At 50.1% G+C, this 17,373-nt stretch overlaps 1 protein-coding gene across 2 annotated transcripts; it reads right to left on the reverse strand.

The window, feature by feature from the left end:
- Window positions 1–22: 22 nt before the first annotated feature.
- On the reverse strand, window positions 23–16,462 carry LOC309374141 (UPF0598 protein C8orf82). Of its 2 annotated transcripts, XM_081919007.1 has the most exons (3): window positions 15,873–16,089; window positions 9,501–9,549; window positions 23–717 (listed from the first exon to the last, which is right to left on the reverse strand). In XM_081919007.1, the coding sequence occupies exons 1-3, from the start codon at window positions 16,011–16,013 to the stop codon at window positions 272–274; spliced, it is 636 nt and encodes a 211-aa protein (XP_081775133.1). In that variant the 5' UTR covers window positions 16,014–16,089; the 3' UTR covers window positions 23–271. The 2 variants fall into 2 exon arrangements, with proteins under 2 accessions (XP_081775133.1, XP_081775132.1); XM_081919006.1 differs by lacking the exon at window positions 9,501–9,549 and having other exon boundaries at window positions 15,873–16,462.
- Window positions 16,463–17,373: the final 911 nt, after the last annotated feature.

Consider the following 17,373-nt stretch of genomic DNA (forward strand, 5'->3'; position numbering starts at 1 on the left):
AACATATACCAGGCATAGAGGATAAGAGACAGAATAATTTTATTCCAAGAGACTCCGTCCAGAATCCTTCTCAAGATGGCGGCTAGCCATGGATCAAACTGTCCCATCTCCCATTCTTCATCAGATTGGTTTCCTGGATCAACAAGGCACATGGGATGATGGGAACTGTCCTCTCCTCGCCACCATCTCCAGCTACGGACACCATCCCACATAACAGGAAAGCTATGCGGCTGGCACAGACTGGCAAACCCAAGAACTCCAAGCGCCGGTTCTAGGTTCCCTCGTCCTTTCGGATAAACGGAAGCAGCTCATTCGTGAGGGCATGGCGCCGGTCACGCCAGCGGAAATGTGTCGGCGCCTGGCTGGGCCCTCGCTCATAGTCAAAGCAAGGGCTCAGCTCAAAGGCCAGGGCCGATTTCACCAGCCCAACGCCGCCAGCTTTCTCTGGCCCCGGGTGGTAGAGGCGCCCATTCTCGGGCAGCATCAGCAGCTTCTCGGGCTGGAAGGGCACGGCCAGCTTGTCCGCTCCACCACAGTAAGACAACAGCTCCTCGCCCGACGCTCCCTCCAGGAGGTGGGTGAAGACAATCGGCCGGTCGTCGCATCGGACAAAGTTTTGCTCGCGGCCACAGGGCGAGAGGTAGGGGAAGGCGGCTTCGTAGCGCCCGCTCTGGTTCAGCTTGAGCTGCTTGAAGAAGAAGACCAGGAACTGCTTGTCTGCAGGAAGGAGGGAGAGAAAGCAAGAAGGCCGGTCGATGCGTTTCCAATCTCCTACTAGCACACGTGGGTGGCGCGGTGGGTTAAACCACAGAGCCTAGGACTTGCCGATTAGAAGGTCGGCGGTTCGAATCCCTGCAACACCCGTTGCTCGGTCCCTGCCCCTGCCAACCTAGCAGTTCGAAAGCACACCAGTGCATGTACATAAATAGGTACCACTCTGGCGGGAAGGTAAACGGCGTTTCCGTGCACTGCTCTGGTTCGCCAGAAGAGGCTTAGTCATGCTGGCCACACGACCCGGAAGCTGTACGCCGGCTCCCTCGGCCAGTAAAGCAAAATGAGTGTCCTTCTATTTTTGTATAATTCCACTTTATATTTGATACACTCACACACACACTTGTTTCTAAGGTCTTTGATCAGATCCTCAAAACTAATCTTACATAACGTATCTGCTTCTATGCTTAGTAAGGAGAAGGCATCCAGCCTGCCTTGTTGCAGAGTTGCTCTGTTGGGATTTTTAATATACTTCAGCTGAGAAAATTAACGCTCAGTTGAGCAATTTGTGATCATTTGTGTTAAAAATCTGGCAGTGGAAAATTTCTGCGGTGCCTGCCCTTCCCTTGATGCCCAGAGCACGTGCTTAATTGTTCATCCAGCCCCAGAGGAGGTCGATCCGCCACCCGAAGCAAATGGCTTCCCTTTGCCTAATGCATGGGCTGGCCCTGGCCGGGGTCAAACATCCCTTGAAATAGACAAAATGAAGAATCCTCTGTTGTGCTACCAACTCTGATTTCCTTGAGGAAGAGAGCACAGGCAAGGCCAGCCTGCAGCTCAGAAGAAGGCAATCTGAACCATGCTCTGTTTGGCTCCTTCGAACTGATCCGCCAAGCAGCAAACAGCCCTAGACGGAACAGAACTAACACAACCATTTTGCAGGATCCCTTCATTTACAAACCCATCTGTTCTCCAATTACGTTTTGTGTGTTTTGCCTTTAGGGATCTGAGAGACTGAAGGCACCCCCCTTCTTAAAGAGATGTCTTAGCGTGTCAAGGAAATAAACAACTATCTGACTTTTAGAAGGCATCTGAAGGCAGCCCTGTATAGGGAAGTTTTTAATGTGCGATGTTTTATGGTGGTTTTATAATTTGCTGGAAGCCGCCCAGAGTGGCTGGGCAACTCAGTCAGATGGGTGGCACATAAATGATAAATCATCATCATCATCTCGTGTGTGGTTTGTGTTTGGAAGACAGAGAGTCACGCTCATTTAAGGAGTTTGGGAACTCGGCAAAACTATGCCAGAAAGGTCTAGGTCAGCCTCTCGCAACTATGTGCCATTCAGATGTTTTGGGCTAGAATCCCTCCAGCCCCTGCGCTGGCAGGGGCTGTTGGGCATTGCAGTGCAAATCATTGGAAGGGTACCAGGTTGGCCGAGGCTAGAAGACACGATTCGTGCCCTACAGTAAGGCAGGCGCTGTGATGACCTGGGACTTGGGCTCGGAACCAGAGGGGTCTCAGTCTGCAACAGATCCTTTGCCTCAGGCATCATCTGAACCCAGTCTGGGGCCTGATCCTGAAGAGTCCCAGTCTGCACAGGTTCCCCTGCGACAAACACCAGCTGAGCCGAGTCAGGGGCTGAGCCTGCCCTGGCTCCAGATGCGGGGATGACCTCGTTGCCTCCAGCTGGGCCATCGCTTACAGCTGCTCCACTCCTGGTTGGGTCAGGGGAGGCTGAGGCGACCTCTGGGTCTAGTAACCAACCGACGTCTCCCGAGCTGCAGAGACTGAGGTCTGAGAGAAGGAGAGACCTGAGTACTTGCAGGAGGAGTGCTTGCCGTCGGACGAAACAGGGAGGTGAGTCGCCGGGGGATTAGGACCGGCTGTTACCCCGTCAGAGATAAAAGGCTGTCGGACCTCGCCCCAGGTTGCGGGAGCAACACTGCTGTATGCCAGATCCTGTACCTGTCCTTGCCTGGTTTCCTGCCTCGTGTTCTGCCTTGACCCTGTCGGACTGACTCCTAGTGGAACCTTTGGATTCTGGACTGGACCTGGACCGTGTTTCTCGGGTTACCCCTGGGGCCAGCACAGGAGCATGTGTGGAGCGACCCTCAAGCACCAGCTCTCGCCCAAGGAATGCATGCAGAACGCGACTTAATCAAAACAAGCACGTAAGCCAAACACCTTGGCCATCGGCTTCGTTTATTTTGAGCTCAGAAGGCCGTTTCTTTGCTGCGTGCTTCCTTGGCAAGCCATTTGGATGTTCTGCTTCTCTTTGGCATTCAGCCCAAACAAGTGCGACCCGAAGGCAGCAGACCCAGCGGCATTTACAAGCGCGAGCCGCAGAACACAGGCAGGTGGGAAGAGTCGTAAATCGGAGTTATTAATAGCGCAGGTGCAGCTGCGTAATTGGCGGAAGGAAATTAAGATGCAAACAGGCACACGCCGTTTGTTTTGCTGGGAGCTACTCTGGAAACGAGGCTGGTGTGTGTGTGTGTGTGTGTGTGTGTGTGTGTGTGAGTGTGTGTGTGTGTGAAAGAGTCCAAACTGGAAGCGGCGGGGAGAAGGAAGGATGCGGCTCGCACAAGCCCGATCCCAAGCTCATCACGTTATGTGACGGTGCAAAATCCCACGTGGATTTGGCAGGGATGTTTTGCAAGCGGGAAAGGAGATTCCTGCCTCCCAGATCTTCAAATCAGAAGAGAAACCATCAGAGGGGTCTTAAACCCAGGCGACTGTGTGCTAGCTGGCAGCACAGCCCTGAATCCCACTTAGCTATGATTTTTAATAACGCGAGGAAGGTGAGGATTGAGACTTTAAGCAGTGGCTGGAGGAGAGAGAACATAGGAATGGCAAATCTGAACTGGGGGCTCTTGAAAAGCGTTTTAGCTCCACTCCTCCCCCCACTGGGCCACTGCTGTCCTGGGACATGTCACTTTTGAAGAGGAACGATGTGCGGCAGGAGGCAAGCGAGCGCTGCTGACGATGCTCCTGCAGAAGTGGAGACATGGCGCAGTGACAGAATCCCTCTGCAGTGCAGATCGTCTTGGGGGGGGGGGGTTGCTCTGCCTCTGACCTGCATCCGACCCCCAGGCAGGAGGCAAACCGCAGGAGTCGGGGGCACACGAGCTTGCAAGCACTTTTATTCTCTTTCTCCTCCCCTTTTTAAAAAATGAACTCTTGACTGCTCACGGTTACAACTGGTGCATTGGAAGATGAAACCGGGGGGTGGGGGGTGGGAATGGACAGCCCACCCAAAGACAAGAGGAAGGCAGGGGGGGATGAGGGCTCATTCAGCAAGAACTATTGCAATTCCTGGTGCGGTTTTAAATGTAGGTTTGTATATACCTCCAGCATCTTAGAAAGCAGAAAGCAGAGACATCACCTTGCCAACAAAGGTCCGTACAGTGGTACCTCAGGTTACAGACGCTTCAGGTTACAGATTCCGCTAACCCAGAAATAGTATCTCGGGTTAAGAACTTTGCTTCAGGATGAGAACAGAAATCATGCTCTGGCGGCGCAGCAGCAGCAGGAGGCCCCATTAGCTAAAGTGGTACTTCAGGTTAAGAACAGTTTCAGGTTAAGAACAGACCTCTGGAACGAATTAAGTACTTAACCCGAGGTACCACTGTATAGTTTAAGCTATGGTTTTCCCAGTAGTGATGTATGGAAGTGAGGGCTGGACCATAAAGAAGGCTGATCGCTGAAGAATTGATGCTTTTGAATTATGGTGCTGGAGGAAACTCTGGAGAGTCCCATGGACTGCAAGAAGATCCAACCTCTCCATTCTGAAGGAAATCAGCCCTGAGTGCTCACTGGAAGGACAGATCCTGAAGCTGAGGCTCCAATACTTTGGCCACCTCATGAGAAGAGAGGACTCCCTGGAAAAGACCCTGATGTTGGGAAAGATGGAGGGCACAAGGAGAAGGGGACGGCGGAGGACGAGATGGTGGGACAGTGTTCTCCAAGCGACCAGCATGAGTTTGACCACATTTCTACCAATCCTTCCAAGCTTCTGATATAAATTGAACCCCAAGGTTCTCTCAAGGAAGGTCGATCCTGGCATAATAAAAAAAATCCTTCCAGTAGCACCTTAGAGACCAACTAAGTTTATTGGTATGAGGTTTCGTGTGCATGCACACTTCTTCAGACTTCATGCATGCACACGAAAGCTCATACCAATAACAAACTTAGCTGGTCTCTAAGGTGCTGCTGGAAGGAATTTTTTTATTTCGTTTTGACCACGGCAGACCAACATGGCTACCTACCTGTAACTAGATCCTGGCATAAGTTTATGCCGCCCAAGGGCCAGCACACCTGGAAATCCTAGGATGCGCATAAAAGATACTTCCTGGCACCCAAGTGACCCACATTAGGAAATGACTGGCCATTTCTCAAAGCAAAAACACTTTCCTTGCCACCCCATTGGTTTCTATGTTGTTTGTTTTTTTGTAAGGGAAGAAGATTTGAGTGTATTATCAATTTAGGATGGGGTGGAAGGTTCGGAGGCTACAAACGACTTGCTCACAAGTTTATTGACAGCTGCACGAATTATGATAGCTAGGAAGTGGAAGGGGCAGGCAGAATATAAAATGGAAGAATGGTATAAAGGGGTGTGGGATACAGCTATTAATGATAAGTTAACATGTGCCATTAAGGTAAGACGGGGAATATGCTGAAGAACTGATTTTGAGGAGATACGGAAGGTGTTTGTAGAATTTGTACTGTTAAAATGGAAAGGGGTCAAACCATTGCAAGAGGTGTTGAAATTTTGGGACGTTGGATAGCTACAATGGAATGGTCTTGGTGGTGGGGTACACATTTTTATTCTTATTTATTTATGATTATTACTTTGTCAAAATAGAAAATAAATAGGTTTGAGTGGAAGTATTAATTTTAAAAAAACCAAATAAATTATATAATACGCTTATCCAATTAGGTCTTCCATCTGATAAGGGTCTTTTCCTCTGTGACTGATGTAGGATGTGACTAACCAAGGGATGGAAGGAAAGGAACACAGAAAGCTGCCTTATATCAAACGTTACACCGGCATATCTAGCCCAACTAGATCTACAACTAATCCAGAATGCGGCAGCTAGACTGGTGACTGGGAGCGGCCGCCAAGACCATATAACACCGGTCCTGAAAGACCTACACTGGCTCTCAGTACGTTTCTGAGCACAATTCAAAGTGTTGGTGCTGACCTTGAAAGCCCTAAACGGCCTCAGCTCAGTATACCTGAAGGAGCATCTCCATCCCCATCGTTCTGCCTGGACACTGAGGTCCAGCTCTGTGGAGGTTCCCTCACTGCAAGAAGCCAAGTTACAGGGAACCAGGCAGAGGGCCTTCTCGGTGGTGGCACCTGCCCTGTGGAATGTCCTCCTACCAGATGTCAAGGAGATAAACAACTATCTGACATTTAGAAGCCATCTGAAGGCAGCCCTGTTTAGGGAAGCGTTTAATGTTTAATAGGTTATTGTATTTTGGTGTTTTGTTGGAAGCCACCCAGAGTGGCTGGGGAAACCCAGCCAGATGGGCAGGGTATAAATAATAAATTATTATTATTATTATTGCCCAGTGCTGTCAACACTGACTGGCAGCAGCCCTCCCAGCTCTACCTGGGGATGACAGGGTTTGAACCTGGGACTTTTTGCATGCAATGCGGATACTCAACTACTGAGCTGCAATTGCATGGTAACACATGCCACTGGTGGGATTGCACCAGGCTGCTGACTGATGCGCTCAACCAATGCACAATGGATCTTAGCCCCAGGGAGAAGAATGTGTGGGGAAAGGGGGTGGCAGAGGCAGTTGCAAGACTAGTTCCTATTTGCCAGCTGATGGGGGGGAAACATCACTGGACCTTAGTGTCCCCAAAGGCCTCATTTAGCTGGAGATTTGCTACTGCAAATGTTGACTACCGTGAACGATTATGGGAGGGTTCCGGATTAGCAAAAGCCGGCATGAGGAAATGGGGAGGTCAAGGCATATTGTGAGGTTTGGCGGAGGAACATCTGGCGCTCAGCTCGGAGGACAGGGAAAAGAATGGGGCTGGCAGGAGAGCATCCTGCAAACATGGTGTTCTCCCTCAAACCCCACCCTAGATGTGGAGCAATCTCACCAGCCTCATTTGCCCCCAGGGGTGGAGCACCACTTCACTGCCTCGGCCTCGCAAGGCCTGGTGGCGCGCCGGCCTGGGTTTTTAATACCGATTAAAGATTACGCTGCCAGGTCTTAACGCAGGAACACTGGAGGGGATGAGTGCAGCTCCGGAGAAGATAAAAAGTCTCCAAGCGGGGATTTTCCGGATCATGCAATGGCTTAGCAGAGGATCCTCTAATTCTCACCAGGAGATCTCACTTACACAACCGTTGACTATTCCGGGGGGACAGGGACCATCTGCTCAGAAGCACCTGCCAGAGCTTGCATAACCTGCGTGAAAAAGTTTTTCCCCTCCTCCCAGGAACAAAAGTCACAGGCGAAAGTGTTCCTCAACTCACACAACCACTCCCCCCTTGCAATTTGCTGTCAAAAGGAAGCTAAACCTCAGCCCAGCCCACGACACCCTTCATGCAACGCGTAGTTAAAACCAACTTAAAGGTAAAGGGACCCCTGACGGTTAGGTCCAGTTGTGGCCGACTCTGGGCTTGCGGCGCTCATCTCGCTTTACTGGCCGAGGGAGCCGGCGTACAGCTTCTGGGTCATGTGGCCAGCATGACTAAGCCGCTTCTGGCGAACCAGAGCAGCGCACGGAAACGCCGTTTACCTTCCCGCCGGAGCGGTACCTATTTATCTACTTGCACTTTGACGTGCTTTCCAACTGCTAGGTGCAGGGACTGAGCAACGGGAGCTCACCATGTCACGGGGATTCGAACCGCCAACCTTCTGATCAGCAAGCCCTAGGCTCTGTGGTTTAACCCACGGCGCCACCTTCAAAAGGTGGTTAGACGCAGTCCTGGAGGAACTGACAGCTCCTCAGCCTCGTGGGCACTCAACGAAGATATGCCTAAAGGCTGGGAGGTCACGGGGACTGGAAAGAACCTGCTGGCAGTCTAGATTCTGCCAGGCACTGTCAGTCGGTGTGCTAGAGCAACATTAATGTGCTAGAGCAATGTTAACAACCAATGAAGGCTGCTCTGTTTGGATGAATGGGGAGCTGCCCCACCCATCTCAGCCTTACAGCTGCCTGCCTTCTTAAAATCAAAGAACTGTCGAGCTGGAAGGGACTCTGAGGGTCATCTAGTCCAGCCCCCAATGCCGGAATGACAGAATCCCTGACAGGTGGCTATCCAACCTGTTTAAAAAACTCTTAACGAAGGAGAGTCCCCCACCTTCCAAAGGAATCCATTCTTTCTTACAACAAGTCGGGGGGGGGTCCTGTGTTTCAGTTTCCTCTGCCTCGTCCTCAATCTCAGTGTTGCCCCCTATAATACTCCTCAGGGAGGAGGAGGATCGGGGCAAAACTAGAGGCAGTTGGCTCTGCCTGTTTCTGGTTCCACCTCCTGTGGGGCTCCCTGTCTTCTGCCTCACCAGTCCCTAATCGGCACCAATGTCTCGGCAACACGATGACCATGTAGATAGGCAACAGGCAATCTTTATAGAATTCCTTCAAACCATAACAAAATGAAATCTTTAGTCTCAAAGCCTCTGAAAATCTTTAAATGAATATGATGTCCAACACTGAACAGTGACTACATTATTACATGAGCACTGGTCCACAGCATTTGATATTTTCATTTACATATATTCATTCAAAATAAGATGGGTTTATGAAGCAATTCTATAACCTCCCACCACGCTGACGAAGAATTCTACGAAACAGTAGTCAATATCCGGAATCACTGTTCAGTGTTGGACATCATATTTGCTGAATACACAAAGCTTCACAGCTTGTCTTACATAGTACAAAGTCTGGTACCTTGCTTCATTTAAAGATTTTCAGAGACTAAAGATTTCATTTTGTACTTGTTATGGTTTGAAGGAATTCTATAAAGATTGTCTATTGTGTATGTACATGGTCATCATGTTGCTGACGTTCTCTATGGGGTTTGTTTGGTTACCTAATTGGCACCAGGCAGCCACCACTGTCAATGATGACTTGGAAGAGTCAAGCCCGCCATGTGCAATTTGTTTCTGCTCCCATGCCGGTGTCCACTGACCCTGCTCAGCTGGCTCAAGAAGGGATGGGTGACATCATCATCATAAATTTTATTTCTATCCCACCCTCTCCAGCCAACACCGGGCTCAGGGTGGCCAACACCAAGTATAAAAACAATTGATTAAAATACAACTTAAAAACAAGATTAAAATACAACATTAAAATGCAGCCTCATTTCAGTGGAAACTCAAATCAAAAACTTTTGGGGGGATGAAAATGTCAAGTCTTCACCAAGGCTAACTATCCAAACTGGTCCTACATGGGCCAGAAAAAAGCCAGGGAAGTCCCCAAATAGGAGTTCCATCACAGAAAGAGAAAGGAGAAAGGAAAGAAGGGGAAGGGAGGGGAGGGGAGGGGATCAAGTTGATTCCAAGCCAAAGGCCAGGCGGAACAAGTCTGTCTTACAGGCCCTACGGAAAGAAATCAGATCCCGCAGGGCCCTGGTCTCATGAGACAGAGCGTTCCATCAGGCCGGGGCCAGTGTTGAAAAGGCCCTGCCTCTGGTTGAGGCTAATCTGACTTCCTTAAGGCCCGGGACCTCTAGGGCGTTGCTATTTAGGGACCTTAAGGTCCTCCGCGGGGCATACATGGAGGAGCCGTGCAGACCGGGACGGAGCAGGTGGACATTACCTTTGAAACACGTGATGAAGTTCTTGACTTTGGCATCGTCCAGGAAAAGCTGTGCAGGGTTGCCGGAGGAGGGATTGGGAGAAGGAGGAGAAAGAAACAGGACGATGAGCAGACAACCCATCCACAGTCTAGTAAAACACAACTATTCAAGGCAGGCAGGGTGAGGAGGACTGTATGGGTGTAGCTGAAGGACCAGAGATCTCCACCACTCAAGGAGCGGGTCTCTCAGCCTGGGTCACACAGCCAAGTTGATGATACCTGCTGAGTCCAGCAACCTTCTCAATTGGCTTCACCTTGGACCTCACTTGCAACCCGAGCCATGTTTTGCCATCACTGAGCTGTCCAAAACTGGAGTGAAGAAGGTTGTAGCCGATGTGGGCTTCCTCTGAAACAGTCAGCATGGCAAGATCTGTACAGATCCACGCAATGCATCCTGCACAACTTAGTGGCTGGAAGTGGTTCTGAGACAACAGCCCTCAGCACATTTAGTAGGAAAGTATTGCCACCCAACTCAAAACACATTTGGGGTGGGATTGTTATGAGCAGGGCTTTTTTCAGCTGGAACGCGCTGGAACTCGGTTCTGGCACCTCTCAGATGGGTGTCAACGCCATTTCAGTGGTACCTTGCTTGTCGAATGGCTTGGCTACTGAACAAATCGGCTCCCGAACGCTGAAAACCTGGAAGTGAGTGTTCCGGTTAGCGAATTTTTTTGGAAGCTGAACATCCAACGCTGCTTCCGATTGAGTGTGTGCTGGTCCCGGGGGGTTACCGTGCAGTGTGGTCCGAGTCCAGTCCAAGGTCGAGGGTGTGGTATGGAGGCTGTCCGTCAAGGCTAAAGCGGGGTCCAAGGCAAGGAGTCGGGTGTGGTTAGGAACTCTGGCAGAAGAGCAGGACAGGGTGCAAGCAGGAACAGGCTACCAACAATGTTGCTCCCGCAACCTGGGACTGGGCTGGCTGGCTTTTATCTACCCCCAGGGCATAGGGCGGCCCCGGTCCACAGGTGACTCGCCTCTCCTGGCCTGGAGGCGAGCACTCCTCCTGCGGGAACTCAGTTCCCTCCGCCTCTCTGCCCTGAGCCTCTGCAGCTCAGGAGAGGCTGGAGGGCTCCCGGACCCAGAGGCAACCTCAGCTTCCCCTGACAGGGCTGAGAGTGGAGCACCTGCAGGCAATGGGTCCTCCATCACCTCAGGAGCCAGAGCAGACTCAGCTGGAGCCTGCACCTGAGGATCCAGCACAGGTGAGGACCCATCAGGCTCAGGCCCCAGCCCCGGCTCAGCTGGTTCTGGAGGTAGGGAATCCTGTGCAGGCTGGGATCCCTCATAGTCAGCATCTGAATCCGATTCACAGGCCATCACAGAGTGCGGGAAGCTCCTGCAACCAATCGGAAGCTGTGCTTTGGTTTTCAAACGGTTCTGGGAGTCAAACAGAACGGATTAAGTTCAACAACCAAGGTACCACTGTATAAGAGAACCAGGGAAGTGTTCATGGCAAGTTCTGGCACCCCTGTTTCTAGAAAAATAGCACTAGTTATGAGCCACACACTGGTACCGTCGAGAAACCCAGGCCCACACAACTCACGGTTTGCCCATCACCACCTTTCTGTTCTCCCTCTGCTTCATTGTCAACTTGTAATTTAATAATAATAATAATTTATTATTTATACCCACCCATCTGGCTGGGTTTCCCCCAGCCACTCTGGGCGGCTTCCAGCAGAACACTAAAATACAGTAACCTATTAAACATTAAAAGCTTCCCTAAACAGGGCTGCCTTCTTCTAAAAGTTTGGTAGTTATTTTTCTCTTTGACATCTGGTGGGAGGGCGTTCCACAGGGCAGGTGCCACTACCGAGAAGGCCGTCTGCTTGGTTCTCTGTAACTTGGCTTCTCGTAGCGACATAGGCGCCGACTCCATGGGGCCTGAGGGGGCCCGAGCCCCCTCAAAAATTCTTTTGGGGGGGCTCCGCCCCCCCAATAATTTAAGAAAATTATTACCGTATTTTTCCCTCAAAAAGAGGAAGCGGCTGCTTTCCTGCATTCTGCCTCTGTTTCCTTGCTGTGTTTGCTCAAACGGAACAAAGAGCAGGGAAAGCCCCTCCCCTCCAGGCAAGCAGAGTGTCGTCTCTGTGCTCCAGGAGGGGGAGGGGGGGGGGAGAGAGAGAGAGAGAGCGAGAGCAAGAGCACTCGGGAGCTGGCTGGCTTGGGTGGGTAGGTGAGGGAAAACTTTTGCCTTCTTAGCCAGCTGCTTCTCTGCACACCCCTCTCGTGCTCCTTGTCCGTTCTGTTTTTCCTTCCCTCCCCACTTAAAATGTGGTTTAAAAGCATGGATCCACATGGATCCTCAGGATCTTTGCATTGGGTCACCCCAAATTCACCATCAGATCACATAGCATGTCCATGGCTACAGCCTGCCCCCAAAAAATCACACACCCACTGTTGCCTGGGGCTGCAATGGTGCAAAAACGTGGTTACAAAACATGGATCCACAGGGATCCTCAGGATCTTTGCATTGGGTCACCCCAAATTCACCATCAGAGCACATAGCATGTCCATGGCTACAGCCTGCCCCCCAAAAATCACACACCCACTGTTGCCTGGGGCTGCAATGGTGCAAAAACGTGGTTACAAAACATGGATCCACAGGGATCCTCAGGATCTTTGCATTGGGTCACCCCAAATTCACCATCAGAGCACATAGCATGTCCATGGCTACAGCCTGCCCCCCCAAAATCACACACCCACTGTTGCCTGGGGCTGCAATGGTGCAAAAACGTGGTTACAAAGCATGGATCCACAGGGATTCTCAGGATTTTTGCATTGGGTCACCCCAAATTCACCATCAGATCACATGTCTGTGGCCACAGCATGAAGCACAAAAATGATACATCATTAATATTCACCGCCCACGGCGGCAGCCAACCTCACAGGTTCACTTAAGGTCGGGGCAGCCCGGGGCTCGCCCCTTTCGTTCCCCCAGCAGCAGCGGTTTGGAGGTCTTGGGCCCCCCCAATATTTTTTATAAGTCGGTATGGGCCCCCCCAATATTTTTTATAAGTCGGCGCCCCTGCGTAGCGAGGGAACTGCCAGAAGGCCCTCGGAGCTGGAACTCAGTGTCCGGAAATGTACTGGGAGCCAGTGTAGGTCTTTCAAGACCGGTGTTATATGGTCTTGGCGGCCGCTCCCAATCACCAATCTAGCTGCCACATTCTGGATTAGTTGTAGTTCCTGGGTCACCTTCAAAGGTAGCCCCACGTAGAACACATTGGAGTAGTCCAAGCGGGAGATAGCTAGAGCATGCACCACTCTGGCGAGACAGTCTGCAGGCAGGGAGGGTCTCATCCTGCGTACCAGATGGAGCTGATAAACAGCTGAACAAACCCCAATTAAGACAAACCATGGTTTAGCATTGAGAGAACTGGGTCACTGGATGCCTCAAAGAGACAAAGGGCTTCAAAATAGCTCAGCCAACACCACCCCTGCCCCTTACCTTGGCTTCCACCATATTATCTAAAGCACGGTAATATTGGGCTCTGGATAGACAGACACTGAGCTAAGGGTTAAGGGTCAACCAGCTTCCTAAAGGGCTATTCACTGCCTGGCGAATGCCAACAATGGAGCTGTTTGCAACTCAGAGCTCCCACATTCTTGAGGACTGCTAATTTCCAGATCAGTCCAGAGCAACAGGGCGGCCACGAACTCCTCTTTTAACACTAATTACAACTCCTAATCTCCCCCATAATGATTCATTCAGCACTAATTCGATACACCATTAATGCAGCGGAGGCGACTACGTGAATCGGCAGTTAACGCTAATGGATTAAAAAGAGGCCCAAACAACCCCAAGGCTTGGCGCCATGCCAAGCGGCACTTTCCAGGCACACCAGGCATCTGCCACTCAACCGGCAGAGATCTGCGCTAGAGGTGGCTATTAACATTGGGCTGCCGTGAAAAGGAGAGCCCCGCACTACAGCTATCTGGCTTTCAAAATTGTGGTATTTCATCAGCGAAACATCAAGATACATCACGATGCCTGAAATAAGGATGGAGCTATGCAGATGTGAACAGAAGGGCTGGGCAATATCTGGTTTGCAACACTGTGATAATTCCATCAGCTAAACGTGATGATATACTGATATATCACAAGGTCTGAAATAAGGATGGAGCTATGTACAGGCAGAGGCTGGCTTCCCAGTTTTCCCTGCATTGTGATTTTTGCTTGGTACACACACGAATCATGATTTGCGACATATTGACAGGTCAAATGTTTTGAAAGCGCTTTCACAATATGGACTTCAAACCAGTTTTGGATGATATATCAATATTTCGCCCAGGCCTACCCCTCACCATGGAAGGGATTCCATTGGGTCCTTAGGAACTAAAGCAACAAGGAAGCATAAATTAATATTAGTCCTTGGAGAAGAATAGACCGTGTGATTAAACTAGTTACCCATGAGAACAGGAAAAGCCTAGCATTGCCAGCCCAAGCCATTTTGGTATCAGAAGCAGAGTCCAAATGCCCTCTCCTCACTAAGACAAACATTTTAAAAAGCCTTTTTCACACCATTCAGCCACAAATGGCTGCCTCCCTCCATCTCTGCATGCTCCCCAGGTTCATAGGAAGGTTACATGACCAGCCCTGAAGCTCTGGATGTTCTCTGCCTCTCCTGCAATCATATATACAGGAAGTGAGCCTGAGCACGAGGAGGTGGATTTTGGGGTGTCCCTAAGGACGGCTGGGCAGGAGACACATTCATCTGGCCAACGAGGCACAAAACACTACAAAGCTCTAGTTTCCAAGCTTCAAGGCAGTCTCCGCCATCCTGGAGCTCTCCAAATATTTTGGACTCTAATTCTCATCAGTGTCAGGAGTGTTGGTGTTGACCTTTAAAGCCCTAAACGGCCTCGGACCAGTATACCTGAAGGAGTGTCTCCACCCCCATCGTTCTGCCCGGACACCGAGGTCTAGCGCTGAGGGCCTTTTGGCGGTTCCCTCGCTACAAGAAGCCAAGTTACAGGGAACCAGGCAGTGGACCTTCTCGGTGGTGGCGCCCACCCTGTGGATGTCAAGGAAATAAACAACTATATGACATTTAGAAGACATCTGAAGGCAGCCCTGTTTAGGGAAGTTTTTAATGACTGGTGTTTTAATGTATTTTTGTCGGAAGCTGCCCAGAGTGGCTGGGGAAACCCAGCCAGATGGGTGGGGTAGAAATACAGTCATCCCTTGGGTTAAATATTCTTCAGGTTGCGCGTTTTCAGGTTGTGTTCCGCGGTGATCCGGAAGTAACAGAACGGGTTACTTCTGGATTTCGCCACTCGCGCCTGTGCCGACGCTCAAAATGACGTCATGCACATGCGCAGAAGCGGCGAATCGTGACCTGAGCAGACGTAGGTTGCATTCTGCTCAGGATGCGAACGGGGCTCCGGAAAGGATTCCATTCGCGTCCAGAGGTACCAGTGTAATAAATTATTATTATTATTATTATTATTATTATTATTATTATTAAATGTTGTTGTTGTTTAGTCGTTTAGTCGTGTCCGACTCTTCGTGACCGACTGTTCGTTATTATTAAATAAGTGCAATCAAATAAATAAATAAATACAGTGGTACCTTGGGTTAAGTTCTTAATTTGTTCCGGAGGTCCGTACTTAACCTGAAACTGTTCTTAACCTGAAGCACCACTTTAGCTAATGGGGCCTCCTCCAGCTGCTGTGCCGCCGGATGTCTGTTTTCATCCCGAAGCAAAGTTCTTAACCTGAAGCACTATTTCTGGGTTAGCGGAGTCTGTAACCTGAAGCGTATGTAACCTTAGGTACCACTGTACACAAATACATGCATACAGCGATTCCTGGGAGACCTCTCTTCCTATACAGTTCAAAGTGTTGGTGTTGACCTTTAAAGCCCTAATCGGCCTTGGCCCAGTATACCTTAATTATTATTATTAGTTGTTGTTGTTGTTGTTGTTATGCCCAGTATACCTTAATTATTATTATTATTAGTTGTTGTTGTTGTTGTTAGTTGTTGTTATGCCCAGTATACCTTAATTATTATTATTATTATTAGTTGTTGTTGTTGTTGTTATGCCCAGTATACCTTTTTTATTATTATTATTATTATTATTATTATTATTATTATTATTATTATTATTATTATTATTTGTTGTTGTTGTTGTTGTTGTTGTTGTTGTTGTTGTTGTTGTTGTTGTTGTTGTTGTTGTTGTTATAATACCCCTCCTTTGTCATCCTTTTACAAATATACGAAATAACGGGCCCCGGTCGTCCTGTCGGGCTTGCTGGGCCGTGATAAGCCTCAGCACCCTTCTCGGGGGCAGCCCCACGACCCTCCTCTCCTGCCCCCCCCCCCGCACCCCATACCTGTCCCTGGTGGTCGATGTAATAGAAGTACTCTCGGGTGCGGGGCGTGGGGCTCTGGCCCTGCTGGTAGGCCGGTCGGTCGGGTCCGCGGCGGATCCCCGGCCTCAGCAGGAAACGAAGCCCGCCACGCAGCAGCCGCATCCCGGTTTCGGTACCAGACGACAACGACGAGAGGGCCCCGGCTGCGACCGAGGCCTAGTCTAACCGGAAGTGCAATGGGGGACCGGTGATGCGACGGACCTGCCTCCCCCAGGCACCGGAGGCGCGTAGAAACGTTCCGCTCGCTGCATAGGCTGGGCGCCGAGTCTAAGCCTTCTCTCGCTGCAACTGCTTTCCCCAGCCAAGCAGCCCGTCCTGCGGGCGGATCCCTTTCTTGCTCAGCGATCTGGCCCATGTCAGTGCCTGATTTACTTATGAGTAAACAAGCAATAGCTTAGGGCCCCACTCTCTTGTTGTTGTTGAGTCGTTTAGTCGTGTCCAACTCTTCCTGACCCCCTGGACCAGAGCACGCCAGGCCCTCTTGTCTTCCACTGCCTCCCGCAGTTTGGTCAAACTCATGCTAGTAGCTTCGAGAACACTGTCCCACCATCCCGTCCTCCGTCGTCCCCTTCTCCTTGGGCCCTCCATCTTTCCCAACATCAGGGTCTTTTCCAGGGAGTCTTCTCTTCTCATGAGGTGGCCAAAGTCTTGGAGCCTCAGCTTCAGGATCTGTCCTTCCAGTGAGCACTCAGGACTGATTTCCTTCAGAATGGAGAGGTTTGATCTTCTTGCAGAATGGAGAGGTTTGATCTTCTTGGAGAAGGGGATGACAGAGGACGAGATGGTGGGACAGTGTTCTCGAAGCGACCAGCATGACTTTGACCAAACTGCGGGAGGCAGTGGAAGACAGGAGTGCCTGGCGTGCTCTGGTCCAGGGGGTCATGAAGAGTCGGACAAGACTAAACAACAACAAAAGGCAAACTTGCAGTTCAGACCACTGGAACTCCCAGTCCATTGACATTAGGCAGACATCCAGTCAAAGCAGAGTGTGTGTTACAATAAAGATGACTTGGTTCGCAACCACCACCTTTTTCTTGCAATTTAATGATGTTGCAAAGCCATGGCAGAGGCCTCATCACCGCCACCTACTGACTATTATCGATAGCACACAAAATTACAATCATAAAAAGCCAAGTACAGTACTGTACTGTATGTATCCTGCAAAACCAGGCATAAAAATGGCCAGTCTTAGATGGCAAAGGCTTTGACAGCTCCCAAAATCGACTAATTTTTAATGACTCGTGTGCCTTTAATAGCAGCCCCAAATGCCAGATTTTGGCAGGTGAGATTTCTTCCTCATCTTTTTATATTTCTAGGTCACGGGCTGAAAAATTGATGCCGACCAAGGAAGCATTAACAGCAAAGGCTAATAAAGCAAGACTGTCACCTGCTGACAGTTAAAAACATAACTGCATTTTGCTTTAGCAGCTTGAGCTGTGGCATGAAAAATTTATTACACCTT

Source organism: Podarcis melisellensis, assembly GCF_964234715.1.
Source record: "Podarcis melisellensis genome assembly, chromosome: 7".
NCBI classification, from domain to species: Eukaryota; Metazoa; Chordata; class Lepidosauria; order Squamata; family Lacertidae; genus Podarcis; species Podarcis melisellensis.